The 24,985-nt window shown below is 45.9% G+C and overlaps 2 protein-coding genes across 2 annotated transcripts in view; both read left to right on the top strand.

Annotated features, from left to right (window-relative positions):
• Positions 1 to 1,714: 1,714 nt before the first annotated feature.
• idh1 (isocitrate dehydrogenase (NADP(+)) 1) lies at positions 1,715 to 11,977 on the top strand. The gene is made up of 10 exons (XM_080019639.1): positions 1,715 to 1,797; positions 2,446 to 2,489; positions 2,881 to 3,010; positions 6,500 to 6,791; positions 7,655 to 7,757; positions 8,276 to 8,453; positions 8,600 to 8,751; positions 8,835 to 8,975; positions 9,808 to 9,970; positions 10,363 to 11,977. The coding sequence occupies exons 3-10, from the start codon at positions 2,889 to 2,891 to the stop codon at positions 10,460 to 10,462; spliced, it is 1,251 nt and encodes a 416-aa protein (XP_079875765.1). The 5' UTR covers positions 1,715 to 1,797; positions 2,446 to 2,489; positions 2,881 to 2,888; the 3' UTR covers positions 10,463 to 11,977.
• A 1,166-nt stretch (positions 11,978 to 13,143) lies between these two features.
• Positions 13,144 to 24,985, top strand: part of epsti1 (epithelial stromal interaction 1) — a 12,609-nt gene continuing 767 nt past the window's right edge. The window contains exons 1-10 of the mRNA XM_080018733.1: positions 13,144 to 13,333; positions 15,636 to 15,694; positions 15,838 to 15,921; positions 16,031 to 16,104; positions 16,197 to 16,280; positions 18,343 to 18,416; positions 19,819 to 19,930; positions 21,587 to 21,645; positions 21,764 to 21,957; positions 23,763 to 24,985. The exon at positions 23,763 to 24,985 is cut by the window's right edge and continues 767 nt beyond it. Coding sequence (XP_079874859.1) covers positions 13,224 to 13,333; positions 15,636 to 15,694; positions 15,838 to 15,921; positions 16,031 to 16,104; positions 16,197 to 16,280; positions 18,343 to 18,416; positions 19,819 to 19,930; positions 21,587 to 21,645; positions 21,764 to 21,957; positions 23,763 to 23,905 — 993 coding nt within the window. The 5' untranslated portion in view covers positions 13,144 to 13,223 and the 3' untranslated portion in view covers positions 23,906 to 24,985. The remainder of the gene's footprint in view (positions 13,334 to 15,635; positions 15,695 to 15,837; positions 15,922 to 16,030; positions 16,105 to 16,196; positions 16,281 to 18,342; positions 18,417 to 19,818; positions 19,931 to 21,586; positions 21,646 to 21,763; positions 21,958 to 23,762) is intronic.

The raw sequence follows: 24,985 nt of genomic DNA on the forward strand, positions 1-24,985 counted from the left end.
AGTCATTGGTCAGCAAACTGTCAATACGGATGCAATGTACAAAAAATAACAATATCCTTGGACTCAAAAATATCCCTACCACCTCGAGTGACCAGGAAAAAAAAGAAGGCAAACATTTGAGAAAGAATTTGACAGTCTTGGAGAAAAGACGAGGGTGAACCCAGTCGTTGACCCAAAATAACAGTCTTTAAGATAGTATCGAAGGACTTGTAGGCCTTCTGGTCAATGCTACATATTCCATTCTAAACAATTTTAGACCATTTATTCAAAAGTCTCTGGGGGCCTTGTCAGTCCACACTTCATGGCCCAACAGCTGTGAAAAACAGCCCACTAGATGGCGCCACTTATATGGTCTGGCAATGCTGTTGACTGTTGTGATAAATAATGTACTGTACGTACAATAAATAAATAATATATAATCTAAAAAAAGTTGTGTTGATAAATACATACGACAAACATAACAGAAATGACTGCGTATATATGCTATATTTCTATAGTAGATAGAATAGTATAGTATAGTTTAGTATAGTATTGTATAGCATAGTTTTATATAGTATGGTATAGTAAAATATAGTATAGTATAGTATAGTTCTATAGTATAGTATAGTAAAGTATAATAAAGTACAGTATAGTAGAGTATAGTTCTATAGTATAGTTCTATAGTATAGTTCTAGTGAGATTACTTCTGATTTAAGAAACTTTAGAAGGTCCTCACTCGCCAATAAGGGCTGAATTAATGAATGAATCCTCACCACCAGACGGTACGTACATGTGTACAAACACACAATTACCTTTGCGTTGTATTAAATCATCTCTTTGCTTGGTTTTCAGCTTGATTTCCATCTTAGACTTGAACATAGTTGCTGTTACCCTGAAAAAAAAAAAACCCAAAGTATACAGAAGTTGTGTATTTAGTGGAGGTAGGGAAACGTAAGGCTGAGGGGAGCTTCCACTTGCACGATGAAGTGAGCTTGCATGGTTCTACACCTATAGTCGAACTACTGTATTTAAAGCTGTCAAAACTGGACTAGATTATAAGAATATTAATAAGAAGCCGATATTGCATTTCTAACACGGCTTGTGATTCGTGAAAAGTGTTATTCTAGTATTGTAGTAGAGTATAGTCTATCCTAGTGGTGGTTCATTTGAAACAGAATGATCTGAAATGCGGTCGCAATGTACACATTCAGCACTTACTGGAGCTAAATATTCTTTTCCACGATATAATACAAATGAAGTCAAACACTTGACAAGCGTCGGCAGTAAATATCCACTTCGGCGGCACGGAGCCTCGCGGATGGAATGCGTCAAATGTGCGCAACGTCACTTGTCGTCGCCTTGACGACGATCTGACGGCGCGCGCGCGCGCGCTGCCGGATCGCGGCAGTTGTCGTTACGATCGTACGTGCCGACCTTCCAGCATGACGTCATCACGCCGTATTCCAAGGCGACGTCACCGCGCCTCGCGGAGAGGCTACGAAATGTGCGTTTGAATAAGTGTGCACGAGAAATGAACTCGCTACCGCGCGACACCGTTTGGACCAATCGGCGTTGAGAACTTTCGCAAGGCCCGCCCACGGAAACCGCCCAGCCCGCGTGAGTTCATCTGATTGGTCGTCGGGGCTGGGGTCTCTTCGCTGATTGGTTGGGATTTTGTCGCCGGCTTGAGCGAGGGCTTTGCGGAATGCCGGATGCCGCGCCCCTCTGCTCGGCTCCCTCTTCAAGACGGGACACCTGGGCCCGACGACGCGCTTTTACCGACTCCTCCTCCCCGTGTGCGCCGGTAAGATAGTCAAGGTAAGATACGAACGGGGGCCGCATGTCGGAGAACGGAATTGTCACCGGTGTCGGGAAGTAGCAAAGCGGCTTAAAACCCTTCGTGCCGGCGCCGCTGTCCGACGACAGTGGGCCGCCGGGTGTAGCTCGTCTGACCGGCCTGTAAACTCAAACGTTCACCTTTCCAGGCCTTTCCCGTTAGCGTAATAAAGCTCATTACAGCTCAATAAAGATGTCTTACCGATCACTTCAACTGGCTATAAATGAAAAAAAGACGGGCGTTTCCTATATAGGTATTTCCTCGTTTTGCCAAGGTGTTTTTTTCATTCCGTCCTAGTTCAGCGTCTCCAGTAGCAACCATCGTCCCAGAGTTGTGCAACATCCGCGACGTTACAGGTCATTTAGAATAAAGGTTTCCAGGAGCTAAGTGTCAGTACAGCACATATTGACTGAATGGACTAATGTGTGTATAATCCTTATAAGGCGATTTAAGCCCGTCTGTTGTTTATTTTGTAAGGTGTAATATTTAAGATTTTGAATCGAACAAATACTATTTTGTTCGACACTTAATGTGAGTACAAATATTCCTTCATCCATATTGCATTGAAAAACTTCAACGTTCATTAAAGATAATACCTTATTTATTTCTCCCCGGGGGGGCAAATTCAGGTGTTGCAGCAGCGAAACGGTGCAAGTCAACAAAGAGACGAAAAGTAAGTTGAAATAGCATGAATGAACCCTTGTTAAAGTGAACAGGGCGTGGCTCTTGTGTCCAATTCAATGGCAGGCTGCAGAGAATTCAGAATAAAAATGCCATTCTGTGGGGATGTGAACGTGTCGTTCTCTGACAAATCTGAACTGCTGCTCAGGAGAGTAGGTGAAGAAACCAGTCGGGCGGGAAAGATTCCATTCGCTGATCTGACAGTTTCTGTCATGACTTTGGTTCATTAATTCGTTCGTTTGGCCCATGGCACGGCAGCTCATTAACAGGCCCAAACATTTGCTCATTTACTTTATCTGTTGTCCTCTTGCAACTTGAAACCTCGATCTCACTCCCTGCACAAGTTGCCCCTTCGGCTCTAAACTCCCTGTGTCCGCCCGCAGGCTCCAAGATGTCTCACAAGATTGTAGCAGGATCCGTGGTAGAGATGCAGGGAGATGAGATGACCCGCGTCATCTGGGAGCTCATCAAGGAGAAGCTCATCTTCCCTTACCTGGAGCTGGACCTGCACAGGTAATGGCAGCAAGTCACACAGGGGACCAGCACTGTCCACCCATCACTTTTGGGCTTGCAACCCTCATGCGGCAGTAAAATTAAAAGTTAGATCTCCAAAATAGTCAAGAATTACGGTAATGTGTATTGTTAAGCAGGGAAAGGCGTTCCTCCACCCAGAATGCACTCATTATCTGCTCAGGACTCCTTAACGGGCCGCTGGATTATCTTGTTTGGATGGTTACATTTATAACTCGGTTGTGAGGCTTTAAAGGGGGAAGAACTAGCTGCGTGCAATAAAGTGCCAGCGAACTTGTTTCTGATTTGACCTGTTTCTCCTGTCCCTCTTTCTGTATCCAGAGAAAGAGACACCAAATTTAGCTTGCTAGACTTAAGTGCCTGGGAGCGCGTGGGAGTTCACCATGGAGCCTGGTGGATCCCAGGCGGTACTTCCATCACAGTGTTACATTGACGAGTCGCCCAGTTATCTAACTGGTGGTTAGATCATAGAAAAATTGATTATCCTGACTAGATCTGGCCCAGATAATTGTTTTGTGATTTTGTGTTATTTTCGAGGTGTCATTTAAGCTAGATCCAACTAACGATCAGTTGACTGTTTACTCTGGAATGTAACTCAGTACCACAGATGCAATATGGTATGTTACATGGTTTATGGTACTTATTACCACTGCTTGCTGAGAGTAATACCAGGTCGATGAGCAATCACTTTACGAAAGGTATAATTTGTTTAAAATTGTTAATTGCATATGTATGGAACATAAATAAAGATAACAATTCAGTACAAAGTCAGAATATGTTGGAGATGACTGATCTTGTACAGGCAGTTTAAGGAATGGGTTAAGTTGTCTAGGAGGTGAAAGGCCACTGGCTATGGATCTAAATGTCTCTCTCACACAGGCATGAAAAGAGAAACCTTTTAGCGCAGTTAAAATGTTCTGAATAATCAATAATTGTTATTAGAATAAAGATGTGTTGGTTCAATTCCCCAGCGGGGTATATTTTCTTCTGTTGGCACAGCTATTGTCTGGCTACCGTTGTTGCGGCTGATGTGGTATTCGCTATGGGTGGGGGGGCGGGCGATGATGCAGGAACTGGGTGAAAGGTTGAAGCTGTTCTTGCAGGGTGCCTGGAGGTTCCCTAGAAAGAATAACTCAACAAGAATAATGAGTGCATCAGGTGATATTCAGGGAGCCCCGGAATGAGATGGCTGGCTCCTGGTGCTGTCAAAGCTCCAAGGTTCCTTGAGTGAATTAAAAACTCAAGGAATATATGCCGTATTTCCTCAAATATAAATGGGAACTCAGACTAAACCGGTAAACAAGGCTGAATCGGAGTCAGTGTGGTTTTGTTTTTTTTGTTTGTTTTGTTTTTTTTCTCCAAGGGCTGTGCCGAGCCCACGGTGTGTCCTGTGCGGGTTCCCGTGTTCCGGTTTTTCTGTGTGTTTATTTCAGATCTATTTGTTTTCATTCGTTTCTGCTTGTATGATACAAACATTTTAAACCCAACTAATAAGAGACGTTCCACCTTGGATCAGTGCAGTTGATTTTGTAATGGAGAGGGAGCGATCTCTGGTCCACTATATGTTATGTGTCTCAGGGGAAGTGAGTTAAATAGAGGCCCCCTGTCACTATTTGAGGAAATACGGGTACTGTCAAGAAATTACATTGTGTCACACTTTGTTTGAGGTTGATTTCACAATTTCTTCTTCATCTTACAAAGCCACTCCCACCGGCTCTCACTGTAGAGTTCATGCTTCTTTCACCGCCAAGTTCTTATTGAGTATTTTGCTGGTGGTGTTCTGGGACATGTGAGCTATTCAGTAGTGATCTTGGCTGTAGGCCAGCAGAGATACAATTGGTTCTTTTTTCCATTTCCAAAACTAAAAGGAGGAAGTGAAAGAGGAGTACTGTTCACATTGAGGAAGGAGGGGAGGCTTCCAGGGACGACTGTGGTGTCTCATGTGCTCTGGATGAACTAGATGATAGCCACTCCACAACCCTTAATAAATCCATTCATGTCCTTCGTCCAGTGTGAGACATTGTGCTGTGTATAACCATTTTATGTGTAACAGAAGAACGAGAGGAAAAGTATCATGATGAAAAATGACATTGCTTCACTATTTGTCACTGGCGGTTGAGGGTTGGAGTGTAGTGAAGTGTGTCTCTAATCATTACTTCTTCTGGAACAATGTCCCGTTGTTTATGTGCCTTTGTGCCTCAGCTTTTGGGTGTGAAAATTGTTCCCCAACCCCTTGTGTTTTATTTCTTCGATTCTGCCATATATTTCAGTGTTCTTCTCCCCTAACTCATTGGCGCAGTTTCGCCTACCACACGCGACCCGAGTGGGGTTTTCAGGGCCCTCCGGCACAGACACCAATCAACCAGCAACAGGTATTCAGTCACACTGATCCTGGGCCCCAATTACCTAGACCCAGGACAGGTGTGGCTGCTCAAACCACACCATCCCCACACTACATACCCCGCCACCAAACCAAGGCCACTATATCCAAAAACCAATTACCAAAAGTATCCAATTACTATACCCAGAACTACAGAATCTGACACAGGGTTCCAATAACTTACAATAATGAAACACTGGACTCTGAAACAGGGTTCTCATACCTCAAACCAACAAAAAAGAACTGGTCCCCTTCCCAGGGACCTGATTCCCCGGAACAGCACTGTCCACTGGCGACCCTCCCCCAGGCCTCGGTCTGCTGTGCTGGCTGGTGGAGGTGTAGCTGGGCTTGGCTGTTGTGGGGGCTGCTTGAAGGGATGGCCTGGTACTGGGCTGTTCGATGGTGCCGGCGGTGGCTGCTGGACGGAGCAGTTACCCGTGGTTGTTGCTGTTGCTGCTTCTCCCCAAGTCCTCAGCTGGACCCCCTGGGTTTGCTGCTGCCAGTCGGGAGAGAGTTGGTGCTGGGGCCGCCTGTGTCTTCAGGTGGCCCTTCTGTGTCTCTTATCCGTGCCGGAGAGTCCCTGTTCAGGTGCCAGTGTGGCAGTTTCGCCTGCCACACGCCACTCCTGTGGCGTTTTCAGGGCCCTCTGGCACAGAGACACAGATGATGGGGTTGCAGACACAAGTTTATTGTAGAGCGCGCGCGTGCGTGCGTGTGTGTGACCTACCTAGAACGTTGGCGATAACGTCTAAAGCATATCGCTATTATTTGCGGCCACACCTTGAGTGTGTGTTGCTCCCTCATCTCCCTCTCCGCCAATTTGCGCCCACCCCCCGCGATTTCCACGTCCTGGTGCCTTGTTCCAAGAGACAATGTGTTTTATTGTACATCTATTTTATCGTGTTCTATTTCCTTATCAAATGTTTCCTTAAGCAAATAAAGCACCGTGCGTAACGGGGGGGAGTCCCCGTTACGCACGGTGTACTGTACTGAATACATTTCCAGCATATCAGAGGTAATTCAGTTTTACACCTTCTTACTTTTTTGTGTGCCATCTTTTACAACTCTCTTCCGTCTGTCTCTCCCCACAGCTATGACCTGGGCATGGAGAACCGCGACGCCACCGACGACAAGGTGACGGTGGAGGCAGCGGAGGCTGTGCAGCGCTACAACGTGGGCATCAAGTGCGCCACCATCACGCCAGATGAGAATCGCGTGGAGGAGTTCAAGCTGAAGCAGATGTGGCGCTCGCCCAACGGGACCATCCGCAACATCCTGGGCGGCACGGTGTTCAGGGAGGCCATCATCTGCAAGAACATTCCCCGCCTGGTGCCCGGCTGGGTCAAGCCCATCATCATCGGCCGTCACGCCCACGGAGACCAGGTGGGATATCGCTTTACCTGTTGGTGGGTGGTGGGCCAACTTCATTTGCAGGGTATAAAATATGAACTTTTAGATAGCTGCCCCTGCTCCGGAATCATGCAAACATTATTCCAAAAACCACAAGAGTCACAAGAACTCATGGACAGGGCAAGGGTTTGCTCGTGCACTGAAATATAGCAAACTGGCTCGTGATTGGCTGTCATTTCTGAGCACATGCTCCTCTATCAGTTCTGAGATAATGCTGTTGTCATTGACTCAGTCACTCATTACATTTCATAAACTGCCCTTCGGACCATGACATGTTTGGTGCATCCAAGGCCTGCACAGGAAAAAGACAATGTCATTGTACCAAACGTTAGACTGGCCCGTGGCACTGGGCCCAAGGCAACAGTGCTCAACTCAAGGGTTGGTTAACCAGGTCAACTGCCATTTGTCGACCCGTTGTGCATTTCAAATCTTACATTGCTCAATGCCATTTCTATTTCCATTTTATATGCCCTTCCCCCAAATGTATTAGATCACCGTCCTGATGATCAATGGTTATGTTTTCGGCACTTCATGTGACCCCCCTTGTACAAACTAGCGTCTTGTTGTCTAAATGGCAGGTCTCATTGGTCTTAAATCGCATTTCTGAGAAGATAACATAAACAAAACACATAGTTGTCTCACCCTATAGTGAAGTTTATTTAAATCTGTTGTTACAGTCTGGAAGTCTTTTTATCTTATTATTTTTGTCTACCTATTGCAGAAGGGATATTTATTGACATTGAACATCGGATGATAAAACGTCAGGTAGACGGGTTGTTTGACTCAACTCGTCAATTCACATTCTGTTTAACTATCTCTAAATCTCTTTTCCACAGTACAAGGCCACAGACTTTGTGGTGCCTGGGCCAGGGAAAGTAGAGATGACCTACATACCTGAAAACGGAGAGCCAGTGAAGTATGTCATCCACGAGTTTAAAGGTGAGAACACAGCAACTCCACTGTTACATCAGGTGGAGGAAACAGATGATACACTGGTGTAGCAAATTGGAAATGAAATATCCTGTTGCACATGTTATCGTTCTGCAACTGCTGACCACAGCGTGGACGTCGGCCATTTATAGGCCTGTTGGCACGGCTCGCGCAGCAGCGGTTTTATAAGCGCATTAGTCCCGTGTGTTTAGATTGTGAAATCAACAATTGGATATGGCCCGTCTTCTTTCATCTCTCCTGCTCTATTTATCAGTCCGCATTTATGATCCAATTTTCTGATTTTCTTCAAAAAAAAAATTTTTTTTAATTCAAAAGGTCCAGTAATGACAATCTGCTCCAGGGATCTTTTTACACCGCCCCGAATGGATGCAACTGGATATCTATAATTGTGTGTGTGTGTGTGTGTGTGTGTGTGTGTGTGTGTGTGTGTGTGTGTGTGTGTGTGTGTGTGTGTGTGTGTGTGTGTGTGTGTGTGTGTGTGTGTGTGTGTGTGTGTGTGTGTGTAGATACGGGTGGTGTGGCCATGGGTATGTACAACACAGACAAGTCCATCAAGGACTTTGCGCACAGCTCCTTCCAGATGGGCCTAACTAAAGGCTGGCCACTCTACCTCAGCACCAAGAACACCATCCTGAAGAAGTACGATGGACGCTTCAAGGACATCTTCCAGGGGATCTATGAGAAGTAGGACCCCCAAAGCACACACACCACTGTCCGCACGCCGCACAAAATAGTACTCTTGTGGATGGTGCAACTGAGAGTGAAAGTAACCACACACACAGACCATCTTGGATATCCCACTGTTCACTGTCTGTCTCTCCCTCTCTCAGGGAGTACCGTGCCCAGTTTGAAGCAAAGGGAATCTGGTACGAGCACCGTCTGATTGACGACATGGTGGCCCAGGCCATGAAATCCGAGGGCGGCTTCATCTGGGCGTGTAAGAACTATGACGGAGACGTGCAGTCCGACTCTGTGGCCCAAGGTAAGGTGCAGCCGATGGAAGAAGCGTTATTGAAATAACTGTTGGAGAAGGGCTGGACACCTAAACTGTGGCTGTGTTTTTAGGTTACGGCTCGCTGGGCATGATGACTAGCGTGCTGCTGTGCCCGGACGGGAAGACTGTGGAGTCGGAGGCCGCCCACGGCACGGTCACACGCCACTACCGGCAGCACCAGCAGGGCAAGGAGACCTCCACCAACCCCATCGGTAAGACGGCTGAGAACCACCTGTATATACAGTTCCTAGAAGAAGAATCTTTAATTATCACGCAACACACCACACTACAACACATGCACATGCTTTGGATGGTGACCGGTGAAATGAGGCCTCTGCATTTCTCCCATCCTGGCTTGTCCTTCCTCCGGGGGGGCAGCCAGGAGCAGTGGGCAGCATTCGTCGACCAGCCCGGGGACCTGGTGACGAGTGTCCATCGCTGGTCAGACTATGATGTGTGCATGTTTTTGGTGGGGGTCCTTACTGACGTTAGGTGGAGGATATGAGATTGAGTTAATGCCGTTAATACAGGAATACAGTTTTGTTTTTGTCTGGGTTTTTTTTACCAAAAAAAAATCATATTTCTGAATTACATAGATGATTTGATATTTGATATAAAATATTTGATATATTTGAAAAACAAACTTGGCAAGGACAATTCAAGCACTACAGTATTGAAATACTGCTTGAAATTACGGTCAAAACTGTCCAAAGCCACACTCATTACTATTGTTTTAACAGTAGGATTGGATTATTAAGTGTATTTCATTATTATTATTATTATTATTATTATTTATAATAATATAGTGTACAGTATATGAATATTTAATGATTTAAATCTGAACTGTTATTAAAATACCCTTTATCTTAAAATGTATTTGTGTCTCTGTGTCTGTTGCGGGTTAATAATTGGGTAAATATTTGGCCCAGGGCTGTTAATGTTCTAAATTTAACACTGCATCATGTAGGACCGCATTACACCAGCACGTGATCATATTACCGGTGATAAATGAGTCAAGCGTGTGCGTTGTGTGTTCTGCGGCAGCCTCCATCTTTGCCTGGACGCGGGGGCTGCTCCACCGGGCGAAGCTGGACAGCAACGCCGAGCTGCGCGTGTTCGCCGAGGCTCTGGAAGCCGTCTGCGTGGAGACCATCGAGGCGGGCTTCATGACCAAGGACCTGGCCATCTGCATCAAAGGCCTGCCCAAGTCAGTCTCAACACAAGACACTTAGAGAACCAGTGTTTCATGAAGTCGGGGGTATCAAACTCATTATGAACCTTCTCAGTCCAGTGCACTCAGGCACACTTTATAGCATATAAATAATCATATGGCAGCATATAATCAATTTTAATTAATAATATTGTATTGTACTTTTTTTTATTATAATTTATTATATATATTTTTTGTTATTTTATTATAATTATATAATTAATTTTAATTATATTTGGAATAAACCAATAGGGTATAGGATAGGGGGGAAATGAATTTCACTAGATACAATATCTGAATAATAATATAACTATGTAATTGCTTGTAATTTTGTCTGTACAGAAAGTCTTTATAATGAAGTGCCTTAATTCCCTTCCTCCTGTTTCCAGGGTGACGCGCGCAGACTACCTGAACACCTTCGAGTTCCTGGACAAGCTGGCAGAGAACCTGAGGATGAAGATGAAGCTGGCGAACCAGCCCAAGCTGTGATCTCTGCCTGGCAGCCCAGTCAACCAGACATCACTAGGCACACAAACAAACACACACACACACACAAACTCATGCACTAAACACACTGTGGCGCTAGAGCTCCATCCCCCCCCCAGGCTGCACTAGAACACCGGCCCGTGTGGCCAGGACTCCAACGAGATCTTTGACCTGGAACTCAGTCATTCCTACTCCTGGGGTGACTGGCTGAATAAAGGGTGCCTTTAAAGGTGGAGGGAAACAGAGGCTTGACATTCCACCTCCACCCCCCCATGTGTCCCTCAACACTAACATACAGAGAGTGTTGGAGAAATGAATATCCTCGATCCTTCTTAGTTGTTCAATCACGGCGAGATCTCATTTGTTGGAGGAAAATCATGGCCTCGAGGATCACCAAGTTGTTCAGTTGTTGGAGAAAACCTTTCTTAACCCTGTTTTAATCAATTACTAAACTTCTGTTGATTAATTCAAGTATGACAATCATTACAACCTGTTTCGATCAATTACTCAACCTCTGTTGATCAATTCAAGTCTAATAATTACCTTCGAGGTTCAACATGAACAACATGTACGCAAGCGGAAAAGTACAGGAACAACATGTGCGCGACTGGTCACAAAAGGACATTTCCAACCAGAGGCGCCATATTATTTCCAACAAGAGCCACGCAAACTTAAAAACACATTCCTTCTCCTGTAACGCTGGCTTGTCGACTGCTTACTCTGCCGTGGTGACGGGCCCTGAAGCGCCCGCCAACGGTGGCACAATTGGTCGACGATCTAGGATGGGGCATGTCTTGGGCCCCTGTTGCCTTATTTGTTTTTGTGCCAAAGCCATTCATTGATTCTGTCCTTTCCCCTCCCCTCCTTCCCCTTCCTAACGCTTCTGTTCGGGGTTACGGACTCGACGAAAGACCGTTAGGACATTCCAATATTGCGCCAGACACTGGAGCGGCGACGTTGCGCTGTAGCAGCTAATGCCACATCACGTCAGCATTACAGCGTGAACCAGCGGTGGCTCATTCCAGGTTCAGGGCGTAGAAATCCTGCCATGTTTTGGTTTTCCACCCTCACGCCATGGAAGCTGATTTCGTTCATTAGTTGCACTAGATACCAAATCTAGATGACTGAAGATACAGAAAAGGCGGTTTTTTTTTTTCAATTTATTTGTTTTATTTTTGAGTTCCGACCCTAGAACTTCCGCCTCGGGAATTAAACATTACAAATTAATATATTTTGAAGTACACAACACAATGTTACCTGTGGCATTCTACGGAACGCTATTTTATTGTGAAAACAACACTAGACGTTTAAGAGTTGTATCCTGGCATTGGGAGAAGGAGGTCGATGTGTCTTATTTTTACAATGTCCTTTGTGTTTGTGTATTAATATCTAGGACATCAGTGATTCACACCCTGTCAAACCTGTATCCTCACCCAAACAGTCGTTGTTTATCTCATCTCTTTGTTCTGGAAATATGCTTGTTAGCTTTGTGTGGTAATGAGATTAATAAATAAGTATCGGAAGAAATTTGGCGATGTGTTCTGTTATACCGGTTCCCACGCTTCCCAGACTTTTGGTAGTTTTTCCGCTCACTATGACAAAATTGCCAAAAATGTCCTCGGAAACCATGTCAATTTTGAATTAATATTTCTTCAATATCGTCTTTACTTATTCTTCTGCTCCCACGATGCATATGCGGAAGCCAAAAAGTACCCAAGACAGGTGCTGACTTCAGGTGTTATTAACGGTCGTGGAACAGCACAAAGGTTTGCAGATTAACAATCAATCCCGATGCAAATGTAAATAACTTGTTAATACGTTTTTGGAACTCTTACAATGTGTGCCCAAACAAATAAACGTACAGATTCTGCATTCTCAATGCCTTCCCCAATTGTAGCGTTAGTCCGAATGGCCGATTAGGATGTCACAAAGTTGCGGGCAATTTGTGATGTCACAGCGTTACGATGTAACAATGCCGGTTGTGAGTGAACGAACTGAAGCGTAGACAACGCGCATAACGGCAAGTACGTGGCACCAAACTCCCATTATTTGTGTGGCCCGAAATCTTGATTAAAGCATAATTCAGGAGAGACAGAACGTTTATACAATTTGAAACTTTCCTTGGGAACCCTGTGACTAGTTTGAATGGAATGTTTGGCAGATTAGACTTCTTCCCAGGTTGAGGTTGGCCAGCAAACTATTCTGCAAATTTCTCAGGTCAGGAAGCGGACCGTGTCATGTGTCCCGTCATAAGAGTCCAACCAAACTGACAAAAGGCACCCAGTCAGCCAGAGAAGAGCTCTAATCTGCCGCAATAAGTTAGAAAAAATAATATGGATACACGTATGGGTGCTGAAAAATGTCCTGGAAAATCATTTCCGAAATGTACTGTAATCCACACATAACAAATCTATGCAAAGTTTACTATTTCATTCCATGATGTCAAATGTTGCAATCGGATTACAAGACCCTATTAGATAATACTGAGTCCACGTTATCATAAAATGATCATGAAATGAAGCGTCTGTTCGACAGAGGATTAATAACGTATCTTTATCGTTATTTTCATTGCCTGAAAGCTCTTTGCGCATGTTGCGTCGCACGTCCACTCGATGGCGCCATTCAGTCGTATAAGCTGATATTGCGCCGCGGCTCATTCCGCTCAAACCCCATCCTCACCCCGGGGAACGAGGCAGCTTTCCTCCCTTGTCGGTTCGTCTTTCCTCACATGCCCCACTGGATGGGCGTCGCGTAATCTCGGAAAATGGACCCAGGTCAAGAGCACCAAGACGCCGGCGCCCGCCCGAACGCGACGGGGAACCCAACCGGCCCCGGAGCCCATCGTCCGGATCCGAACGGACCTGAAGCTCCGGGGTGAGCGGAACCGATGTCATCCTTCCGTTACCTGAAGGGAATGCGCCGCACTCGCCACACAGTTATATTATTAACTGTTCATTATTCCTTATTCGTTGTTGATTATAGAACCAATCAAAAGCGACGGGCAAAAATAATTGACTAAGATAGTTTTCGAAGGATTTTAGTAAATTCTCGTACGACGCTGTTGTTGTTGTTGACGTTGGTGACGTTTTCGCTTTCGTTTCGCGGGAAGTGAAACTTTCAACGTTGCGCATGCGCGGTGTTGGCCTGCGCGGTCCTTGAATCGTCATCATCATCCGGAGGCTTTTTTTAAAAGTCGTTTTTTGTTTTTTTTTACATAAAAATGTAAAGATGAAATAAATCATCATACAAAGGCTTTTTTTTTTTTTTTTTAAGTCATTTTTTTCCAATCGTAATTTTTTAAATCATTTCATTTTTTTTTATAAAAATTTAAAAAATGAATGAAATCATACAAATACTTTAAGTCATTTTTAAAATAAAAATGTAAAGATAAATAAATCCAAATAAAATAAATCACCATGCGAAGGTGTTCATTGCTTGGTCTGAATATTGATGTATAATATGATACGACCAGTAAGGTTTGTATTGTTGTGTCTTGTAGGGTGAAAAACTGTCTTGCAGCCATCTTTGTGCGAAACCTCCGCCCTACTTCTTCTCCTTCCCTTCCTCCATTGTTGTGCATTCCGTATATTTGGGCTATTTCTCTATGCAATTGAACGGAAGCGATCCTCCAAAAATGCCGACCAGAGTCCATAGCAACCGTCAAACGTCACATCCCCTATTAAATGACATGCGGGGCCATTTCTAGCTTTTTGGGGGCCCTAGGCAAAATGCTGTTTGGGGGCCCCAATTTCGGGAAGCTATGGTGTGGGGGGTTCCAAACCAGAGAGGCGGACTCGAGTTTGTTGACTTTCAACTTGACTTGGAAGTTAAAGACTCGGGACTTGACTTGAGACACGGTGACTCGAATGACTTGTTTGTGTCGACTTCCATTCCCTGAAACCTTGAACTCAAAACGCGATCAGCAAACAAAACGTGCTTTGGTTGGGCGTGGTAGTCCCCCCGCACCTTATGTTGTCGCGGCTTGAATGTTGTGCTAATCAATCCATCGTGCAATTTGAGATTTCCTTCTCAAACACAAGATGGTGTTTAGAAAGTCGTAAGTTGTAAACAAGGGAAGGTGTTTTTTTGCCTCTTCTGTGTTGAGCTCCGTGCGCCGCGATTGGTCCGCGAAGCGCCACGCCCCTCCATGTTTGTTTACACTCACTCCCATGTGCAGAGAACGTAAAGCCCAGTGACTCCAAATGATGTCACATATTGCCGTAAAGCAGTTCTGCATTGTTCTGCGTCGGTATAACAAAAATATCCAAATATATAAATAGACAATGAAAATGTTCTATCGTCGTACGATATCTATCGTCATATCGCACAGCCCTCATATCGGATATGAAATATTAAAATGTTCAACACTGTCAATGTTCACATTACAAGTGTCAGTGTAACGTCACCCGGTATGTTGGCGCACACTGGGCGTTGTCCTGATTGGATGAACACCCTGTCAGTCTAGGTCCTCGCTACCTCTCTTTTTTTTCAACGAGAAAGCACTCAATATCCTCCCGCTGGTTACACACACACACGCACGCCCGCACGCACGCACGCACGCACGCACGCACACACACACACACACACACACATAGTGTGAATAGATGACATCATCAACGTGACTGTGCCAAGAGTCATCACTTTCGGATTCAAAAATTTAATTCAATCGTTTCCATTCAATCAAATCAATTTGTGCAAACCTGTGCATAACTGTTTGAGATATTTTGCAAAAAGGCAGAAAAAGGCCAAAAGAAAAAAACAATAAATAAAATAAATTTGTCCGTTACACAGAATGAACATAAAATAAATTAGGCCATTGTACAGAATAAGAGGAAACTTGGCTCCCAAGAGAGGCCGGTCATTTTAATAAGAGTAAATAAAATTAATAAAATAATATAAAATAAAGGTTAAAAGGCTAAAATGGCAGCTTTGGGGCCCCATGATGGCTTTGGGGGGCCCTATGCAACCACATAGTCCACATACAGCATAGCAAAAAACGGCCCTGAGGATGTGCATGTGTCTTTTCAAACTGTGACATGGGTATATCCAGGTTACATGGCTTTTTGGAGCATGCGGTCAAACACTTAAATACTTTTTAAGACAAGCTATCCCTTGACTTGTGGAAAACCTTAAATACTAACAGTCTCATCCTGACGGGAACTCCTTTCCCTCCAAGCTCCACTGGATTCACCCGGATCGCACCAAATGAAACTCGATGGAACAGGCTGAAAACGAGTAGGTTGTTTCTTCTGCCCTCCATCCATCCATCCATCCATCCACCCATCCATTCATCCATCCATCCATTCATCCGTTCATCCATTCGTGCTAAGATGTGATTTTTCCCTAACAAATAACATCATGTTTTTCTGATGCTGCAGTGGCTCAGAAGGAAGAGGAGGACCTTCAGAAATGGAAGGAGTCCCACAGAGCCGCCCCTGTAAACCTGACCCCAGAGAAGCTAGGTGAAGCCATTTAAACAGCATATCATAAAAGAAGAATAAATACGTCATTCAATGATTGTATCGTAAATGTCCAAATTGACACAGTTTTGGGCGTGTGGTTTGTTTCAAGGCGGTAATGCGTCCTTGGCTGAGGCCAGGGAGAGGCAGCTCATCAACTTGCGTCGGTCCAAACTGCAGAAAAAGGTGCTCCACTTATATAATTGTACGGATTGACTCTGCCTCTTCTCCTTTAACTCACATTGAAACTCATTTTAACGTTCTTCTTTTGATCCCAGATACAACAAGAAGAGCTGGATAGAATGAGGAGACAGGAAGAAGAGGATGAACTGCAGAAGATGAAAGCTAAACAGAGGGAGAAGGTGAGGCAGGGAACTAAGCAACTAAACCCCAGGGGTGGACTTAGTGATTTAGGGACTTATGGCTGTTTTCACTTCATAGTTTACCAAAAGGTATCACTGCAGGTCAATGGGAATGACTTAATAATTTGCATAGGAAAATGGACAAAGAGCTTACCTCTGCCTGGATATTTCCAAAAATAAAAATGGCATATTAATTATCTTTTTGCATTTTTTTAGATGTGAATTTATATATTAACTTGGGCTGTCAAACGATTAAAATAATAAATCCAGGTGAATCCCATGATATTAGAGTGATTAATTGTACTTTTCCAATGTACTAAAATTTGAAAGAAAGATTTTTCTATTCAAACAGCATTGCTTTTGAGTGACAGCTATACTATGATTTGGTTATTGAGAACAGAAGTACGAAATAATCTTTATTAAAATGTATTTAATGGCATTTCCACCATAAACAAGCTGCTCCTCCATCGTTCTCCCTATCTCTCCACTGAGCCAATTGCTAAGACAAGCAAACCTGTTTATATGAAATGCTACATCAAAACACGGAAAACAATTGAAAAAAAAAAATAAAAAATACATACATTAATAAAATTTACAAATAATTATAATAAAAATTGCGGACCCCCTGCAATTCTCAGTGGGGGCCCTCGGGGCCACGGACCCCAGATTGGGAACCCCCATGTTAGGTTGTAACTGTGTCCCCTGCAGCCTCTAGATGTCAGTAGAGCCAAGCGACCCTCCCTTGCTCCTCCGTGCCCCTGTGGGCTGTAGCTGATGCTTTTCCACACCCAGCGTCAACACCATGAGATCTACCTGATTAATGTTCTCTGGGGTTTTGAGTCACCGCGTGCAGCTGCCCAGTTCAGTTTTTCAGACATTCTTCGCTCCACGTCTGGCTTCCCACTTGGCCTAATAGTGGTAAAATGGATTGTTATGGGGAAGGGTGATTAATACCGACGGCCGAGGCAGTAGTCCACAGACCGTGGAGGAGTTGCGCCACAGCCTCTCTCCTAAGCCATGGGAAATCTCCATCAACACTGGCAAGGCAGCGGCCCCGCTAAAAGCCTCCTCTTTGCCTGCCGACATGATCCAACGGGGTCTGGCCGAGACATCCCTCTGGATCCGGAGTCTATCCTGCCCCACTTTGGTTTCTGGTAAAGCCAGGATATAGGGTCGGCTAATACGCGGGCGGAGACCATCATATTAAATTGCTATTCGCCAACTTGACCACCCTCTGTGACCCCCGGGCCCGTACCTTAGCCGCTGCCAAGAAACCGCTCCAGACAATTCATTTAGAAAAACTGAATTCAATTGGAGGTGTATCACGTTGGCCCTACTCGGCACCGGAGCAGCGATGTTTGATGGAAAAAGGTGGATGTTGAGTGAGAGGGATCTGGGATCTGTTTGATATGTAACTTGAAGGACGTGGGTTCGAAGTTTGAAATACTCCTTTGTTATCTTCAGACATCCTTTCACAAAGTCAACCTTTAGGAAAGAGGCCGAGGTCTGCACATTTCAGCTGTCTGCGACCTGAGTGACACACATTTTCTCATGTTTCAGAGACCTGTAGACACCCATCCCATTTCCTTTGTTCCAGTTCAGGGTTGCAAGGGAAGGCTTGAGCCGATAACAGTTATAACCCTCTGGTTGAAAGAGTCAGGGAGACGGCTTGATACAATTTGATACCAGTGCATCATAGGACCACACACATACACACCATTGACATCTAGAGACAATTTAGTGTCCCCGAAAGTATGTAAATGACACGACCTCACCTAATATTACATATCAGCACATTATAAATACACCATTTCCACATTTACTCTGTGGCAACCATTGCAACTCATTGTCTTAAGCGTTACAGAGCTGTGTGCGTGTGTGTGTGTGTGTGTGTGTGTGTGTGTGTGTGTGTGTGTGTGTGTGTGTGTGTGTGTGTGTGTGTGTGTGTGTGTGTGTGTGTGTGTGTGTGTGCGTGCGTGCGTGTGTTTGCGTGCGTGCGTGTGTGTGTCTGTGTCTGTGTTTGCGTGCCTGCGCGGGCGGCCACACGCATGATGCATTGCAGTCCGAGCACCTGGAGGAGAGCAGGCGGCAGCAGGACCTGAGGAGGAGCCAGCAGCTCAAACCGGAGCAGCTCAGGTCAGGCCCCGGATCGGGTTCAGCCGGCGCTCTCCGCTGTCACTGTGCGCGGTGCGGTGTTGTGTCGCGCCCTTTTCCCCCTGCACTAAGTCATCGCTGTAGCATCGGATGACACTGTCACCCACGCTAGACCTCATTAAATGGAGCAGCTAACCGCCGCTAATCCTGTCCTGACATTCATTTTTGAGAACCTCGGCGGTGTGTGTGTGTGCGCGTGTGTGTGTGTCCGTGTGCGTGCGTGCGTGCGTGTGTCTTCAACCTATCCAAAAGTCAGCAGCTAGACTTTAAAAAAAACAAGAAAGCGAAAGCATATCACTCCAGTTTTAGCTGCATTTTATGCTTTTGTGTTTCTACTTTGTCTTTATATTACACTCCCCACGGGAGGAAAAGACTGACAGCATTATTTAACCGCCACTAATAGAGCAGTGGTTCTCAGCGCCGGGTTCGGGGTCTCCCAGGGGTCCTTCAAGTGGTTACAGGGGGTTCCCAGCAACATGATGAACAGCTGAAGTTCACCGTTATTTCACTTACAGTTAGCACCATCAGAGAATGCACAATAGGGAGTGTTCTGATAGTTTCACTGTTATCTCCCTAACAATGGTATAGACATTAAATCAAATACAACAATAAATTATCTTCTCAGACTGGGCTCCCATAGACTCGCACATTTTAGTATTTTTAGTATTTTTACAGTTTATAGAGATTATTGTGCGTAATCACCAGATGTCACAACATTTCACTGCATATATGTATTTTATGGATTTTTTTTTTTTTATTAATTTGTTATGTCTGCATGAGCTTTTTTTTCCTTATGCAATATTGTCTCGTCTACGATTTGCATCACTTTCCGTGAATCACCACAAGCCTCAGCGGGTTATTAGACCATTAGACCGCTACCAGAAGAGGTGCGTGTCGAGTAGCGCCGTGGGGCCTCCTGCCAAGCCAAACAAAACACATGGGGGACAACAAGCTCGCACATTAAGTTAAGGGAGCAATGCCGATATTTTCAAGATAAAGATGTAGAAAGATGAGACGATTAGAGAGCAAGAACAGCAGGGCGAGGTAGGGCAGGGGTTCTGCGGTCAGAAAAGGACACGGCAAACCGGGCCGAACCCTGAGGGACTCCACCACTGTCAGCGAGGCCAGCCTGCAGAGTGTCTGCGGGGGAAACAAATACTCTTCTAGGCTTCACTTTTATATCTGTTTTTGTGTGTGCTATGTAGACGTTGTTGTGTTTGTGGTATTTGTTATGGAAACTTGTTGGTTTCTGTGTGTGTGTGTGTGTGTGTGTGTGTGCACGCGCGCGGCGACACGCATGATGCGTGTGAATGCGCGTTTGTGCGTGCCTGCGCATGCGTGTGTCCTGGTGAGTACGATATCACATTGTGTGTGTCTAATGCAGGACGACGGAGAATTTCCTGCAGAAGCTGCAGCAGAGAGGCCCTGCTCCGATGTCGTCCAGCAGTGACACTCCAACCCCTTCCCTGGTGCCGCAACAACCCCCAAAATCACTGGTGTGTTGATGCAGCCGTGCAAGAAGTCTTCTAGATTGTTCTCTTCACACCTTGCCGTGTGTGTGTGTGTGTGTGTGTGTGTGTGTGTGTGTGTGTGTGTTCCTCTGCCCATACCCAGTACATGTGCTCGCTCGCTCAGTATTCAGTATTCAGCGGTTCAGTCTTGTGGGTCGTGTCTGTGGTTGTGGGTCCGGAGACCGAAGGTCTGCTGCGGTTATTCACACCAATAGATCGCCGTTTGAAGGCTGTTTTCAGAACAAATACCCTTTGCCGCGGCGCTCGGGGAGGGGACCGCGGTGCTGAGCCGGTATAAAAGCTCTGCTGCCCTGAGATGGACGCACTGAACCTGAGCCGTCAGGAGGGCCCGAACTCTGGGCAATTATCTCACAGCGGTACGGCCACTACACGGATGGTTGAAGCGAAGTGTAAATAAGACAAAGGAAAAGGGAAAAGGACTGCTGCTGTTCCTTTGCCGCTGCTCCCCCCTTGTCTCGGCTGTCGACGCCCTGTCTTTTTTGATGTGTTCGCTCTCTCTCTCTCTCTCTCTCTCTCTCTCTCTCTCGTTTTCTGTGCTTCTCCCCTCTCCCACTCCCCCTTCTCCCGGTCTGTCTTTCCCGTCTCCATATGTCTCTCTCCGGTCCGTCTCCCCATCGTGGTTTTCCAGGGAGGAAGGCGCGCCGAGTTCAAGGGACTTCCCGGAGTTTTGCGCTAATCGGACACAGACAGAGACACAGACAGAGACAGGGTGAGAGACCGAGACAGACGGGCTGACTCGGAGACGCGAGGCCGCGAGGAGTCTGCGCCTTCAGACAGACAGAGCGGAGTGGAATAACCTGAGCTAGTGAAAGTACCTGGCACGCCGCCAAGCCGTGCGCCGTCCAATCAGGCGGAGGGATGCAGGAAGCCCTGCCCGTCGAAGGGGCCAACCTTGCCGCGCCCTTTTCCGCACCATCCAGCGACTTACACTCGTCACCAGCCTACGGATGGGGTGTACCTCCACCCCACCCCCAAATAGTTTCTGTTTTAATTGACCGCCCTTGTTATGTAACGATCGAATACCGTAGCGTCTGCAAATTCTGCACCGTTGGAAGGTGAAGAGGTTACATGGCGGATAGTGAGCCTTTTCTTAACTTCCACTTATTACACAGTGTCAACCAACCTTGACTCTGTCAGTGATGTTAGACAAGAGAGCGAGAGACAAGAGGGGAACCCGCAAGAGTGAAAACATCATTTACAGCAATGGAGAGGTCTCTGTTGTGTATTGCATGTGTCTGTGACAAATAACCTCTTGAATCTTGAATCTTGAATCTTGAACCACGCAGACATGCCCCCCCCCCCAGACAGACAGACAGACAGACAGACAGGCTGAATGGACGTCACAGATCAGGGAGCGTGCCAACTCTCTATGGTTTAGCACCAACTCACTGTTACGTGTTTGGGTTTCAAAGTAATGCTCAGCTATCCACAACCACAGGGATGATGTAAAACCTCTGCCGGGGACCCGACCCTTCGGCTTCCTCAGAAGCCTTTATCGGAACGGTCCACGTTATTAGGGGACATTTACCGTAGTCCCCTAATAACAAGCATTGTACGCTTTTAATTTTCAATTACTTTCATATTAATTACACACATGTACTTGACCTCTTTACCTTGCAGGGGAATCGGAATGAGAGAGAGGTGGCGAGCAGGAGGGAAGTCCAGCTGGACCACAGGAGGTGCAGTACCCCCAAGATTTACACAACATGTTGATAGCTGGACCATGTACCATTCCAATGAGAAACAATAGTTGGAACGACTGGGATGAAGAATAATTTACCAATGTCATTTTGACAGGGTGAACTCAGCATTCCTTGACAGACTGGTTGGTCAAGGCAGCGGGGCAGGGAAAGGAGGAGGCGGCGGCAGCGAGGAGGTTACGTGGCCCTCTTGTGCCTTTGAAGACTTCAGAGATCAGGAATCCCCAAACCCTGGACCTCAGAGCTCTGCCTCACACCTGACACCACAACCACAACAGATGGAGGAAGATGGTGAGCTGATATGACCTATGCGCCGATACCTCCGGCTCTACATTTCCCAGGCCCCCTTTTTTTTTAAATTCTGGCTCATCACTGGTAAACCGAAAGCTAAATAGGACAGGGGAACTTATAGGAAACTGCCGTTGCTCACCTCATCCTTTCTCAGAAGACCTTGATTGTCTGTTTAGTCTGCCGGACATCAAAGGCTGAGTGTGCTCTCGAAAAAGAAAACGTAGGTAGGTGGCAGTGTGTGGCGCTGAGGGCAAGGTCACACTGGTTTCCGGCTGATTCTCATCTAGGCAGCGTGTGTGTTTATGTGTGTAGAAGGTTAGGTCAAAAGATCCTCTACTCAATTTGTGTTGGAGTCAATAAACACACACACGGGTGCACATAGGTACAATCAAACCGCCGCGATCGCACACGGGGGCGTCATGCTATCCAAAATTCTGGAGGGGGGCAATAGAGCGCTGGGGTGTTATACATGTCTTTTCTGGCACGTCGCGGCAAAATGGTGGCGCGTACCGTTCCACGGTGAACAACGTTCCCTTTGTATTAGAGAACGCAACAGTTCACGTATAACATGGTTTTGAGCTACAGAGAACCAGGAAAAAGGACAACCGCTCGGTGTCTAATAGTCCAATTTTGCGCAAATAAATCTCGGCGGGGGGAGGGAGTCACTCGGAGCGCTGGGCGGCGGGGCAGGAGCATGTGCATGCATAATGCACGTTTCATCAATTTCTCAATCCCGGATTTCTCTTATTTACCATTAAATACTGGAGAAACTTTCTACTGTCCTTCGCTGTCATATCTGACTGGGCTTTTACGCACGGGGAAGTACGGTTGACCGCGGGTCCAAGCAGTCGACAACACGTACCGTTAACGGTGAACAACGTTCCCTTTGTGTAGATTATATATTTGAACACGTGAAACGTGGTTTTGAACTACTTTTAAAGCCCCAAGTTGCGCATTATAAGTGGACTTGGCAACTCTGTCGCATACCTGCGTGCCAACCGATTTCATCCTGCAACTTCCTGAAGAAGTATAGGGAAAGCATAAAGAAAGGTGGTGTGTGGCTTTTTGAGGTATGATCTATGACATAATTAGAACAATATGTTTGACTCGTAAAATAAAATGATCATAACTATATTATAAAAAATAACAGTAATAAAATAAAGTACAATTATAAAAATTGCAGATATCAAATATCTGGCGGGGCATGTGCCCCCCCAAACTTGAATGGGCATGATCCCCCTGATCTGGCGTCCACGTGGCTGCCACTGAGAAGGGCGGTTCAAGCCCACACCGGTCTGACAGCCACTCGGCTTGCTGCCAGACCGACTTGCCAGGAGAAGCCTTTTCTTCCCTGTCAAAACCGGAGCGAGCTCTGAGAGGCTGGCATGCAGAGTATGATAAATGAGGGGGTTGACATGTAGTTGCCAATTACGCCCTTCAGTCACAACGGGTCTCCCTAGCGCTGCATTCGCTGCCAAATTCATACTTGTGGCTGCTGCAGATATTGATCAGCAACACCAGCGGTTCACAGAGAGGGAGAGACAGACAAGGCCGACAGACAGACATCGAGAGAGACAGAGAGAGACAGACGGACAGTGTCTGTCAGACCAGGTCTCGGGGCCAGGGAGCAGATGGATTCAAACAGACAACAAACATTTACTTTCGTTTAGTTTTATCCACTGTGGAAGGGAGTGTTAATATCACAAAGATTATGTTCTGGGTCAGGGTTTGGTTCTTTCAACAGAGCTAAAATGAAGTAATGGCAATTGATGAAGACAAATTACTTCCCGGTGTGTGTTTCCCAGAGACGGAGCTTCACTACGAGCGGGCCGTGGTGAGGCTGGCGAGCAGATTCCCTCTCTGCAGCCGCGTCTTCCTGGAGGACATCTTCATCCAGTGCAACGGAGACTTCCAGCAGGCCTGCTCGCTGCTCGGCGACGAGCGTTGATTCGTTTATGTTTTTCCGACAAAATCATCTCGCCTAATTAAAGGTACAATATGTAACTTCTGCCGCCAGGGGTCTCTCAATCGAGATAATAACAAACAAGATGGAGTCTGATGACGTCAGAAGTGGCGTGGGATCATGGGAGTTGGAGTCTTCATTTGTCACGCGTGGGCTTTACGGGGACTGTTTCCGAGACAGAACGCGCGGCAAACAGCGATAAATAATCCTGCTCCATCAAACAATAGTTGGTAGAGTAGAAGTAGAGACAAACAATAATAGAGTAGGAAAAAAGCTTTTGATAAAAAGGTTCCTTCGAGATCTCTGACGTCACATCCCTGTGTTGTCCCGGAGGTTACAGCGGTAGAAGGGGTACAGGGCATAGACGCCATGACAGGCGACCGCACGAAACGATCCGTTACCAACATTAAAATGACAGATTTTTCTTGGGTTCGAAAATTGTTGGAAACATTTGGGATAATGTAATGTACATGTGGTGTGGGGACGGTGTCGTTTGAGCAGCCAAACCTGTCCTGGGTCTAGGTAATTGGGGCCCAGGATGAGAGTGGCTGCCTAACTGTTGCTTGTTGGTTGGTCTAACGAGCAACAGGTAAAACCCCCATCCCCACACACACTCAGGAGAGGAGCCCTTGTCATGACACATGTGTATCTGCTCCTGGTCTTATTCCATGTAGCCCTCTCGCTACAGTAAACCGCGTCTGAAACACTGTCGTCTGCGTCTTTGTGTCGGCGGTCCCTGAAAACGCCACTTGGGTGGCGTGTGGTAGGCAAAACTGCCACAGTACACAACTCAAATATACAACATAGGTTGGGTTGCCCGCTGAAAGTCGATGAGTCCAATTGTCAGTCACAAACCTGTCAGTCAGTCGAGATTCTTCAAGTCGAGCAGTTGTTTTATTTTTTGTTTTTGTTTTCGTCAGTCTGTGCATTACAATAACAGGATAAAACACATAGAATCTTACAAACTGCACAGGGATAACATTTCAATGGGGAATTATAAATAAGCAGAATCATAAATTTTATAATATATAATAATATTTTATGTTTTTATGTGTGAATTGTCCG

The sequence above is a fragment of the Zeus faber genome (genome assembly GCF_960531495.2).
Source record: "Zeus faber genome assembly, chromosome: 18".
Classification (NCBI taxonomy): domain Eukaryota; kingdom Metazoa; phylum Chordata; class Actinopteri; order Zeiformes; family Zeidae; genus Zeus; species Zeus faber.

Bases quoted from the DNA above. Each gene is read 5' to 3' on its own strand.
- idh1 (XM_080019639.1), top strand. From the start codon at position 2,889: ATGTCTCACAAGATTGTAGCAGGATCCGTGGTAGAGATGCAGGGAGAT. The intron at 7,758-8,275 runs GTGAGAACACAG...GTGTGTGTGTAG, and splicing joins TGTCATCCACGAGTTTAAAG to ATACGGGTGGTGTGGCCATG. The intron at 8,976-9,807 runs GTAAGACGGCTG...GTTCTGCGGCAG, and splicing joins GACCTCCACCAACCCCATCG to CCTCCATCTTTGCCTGGACG.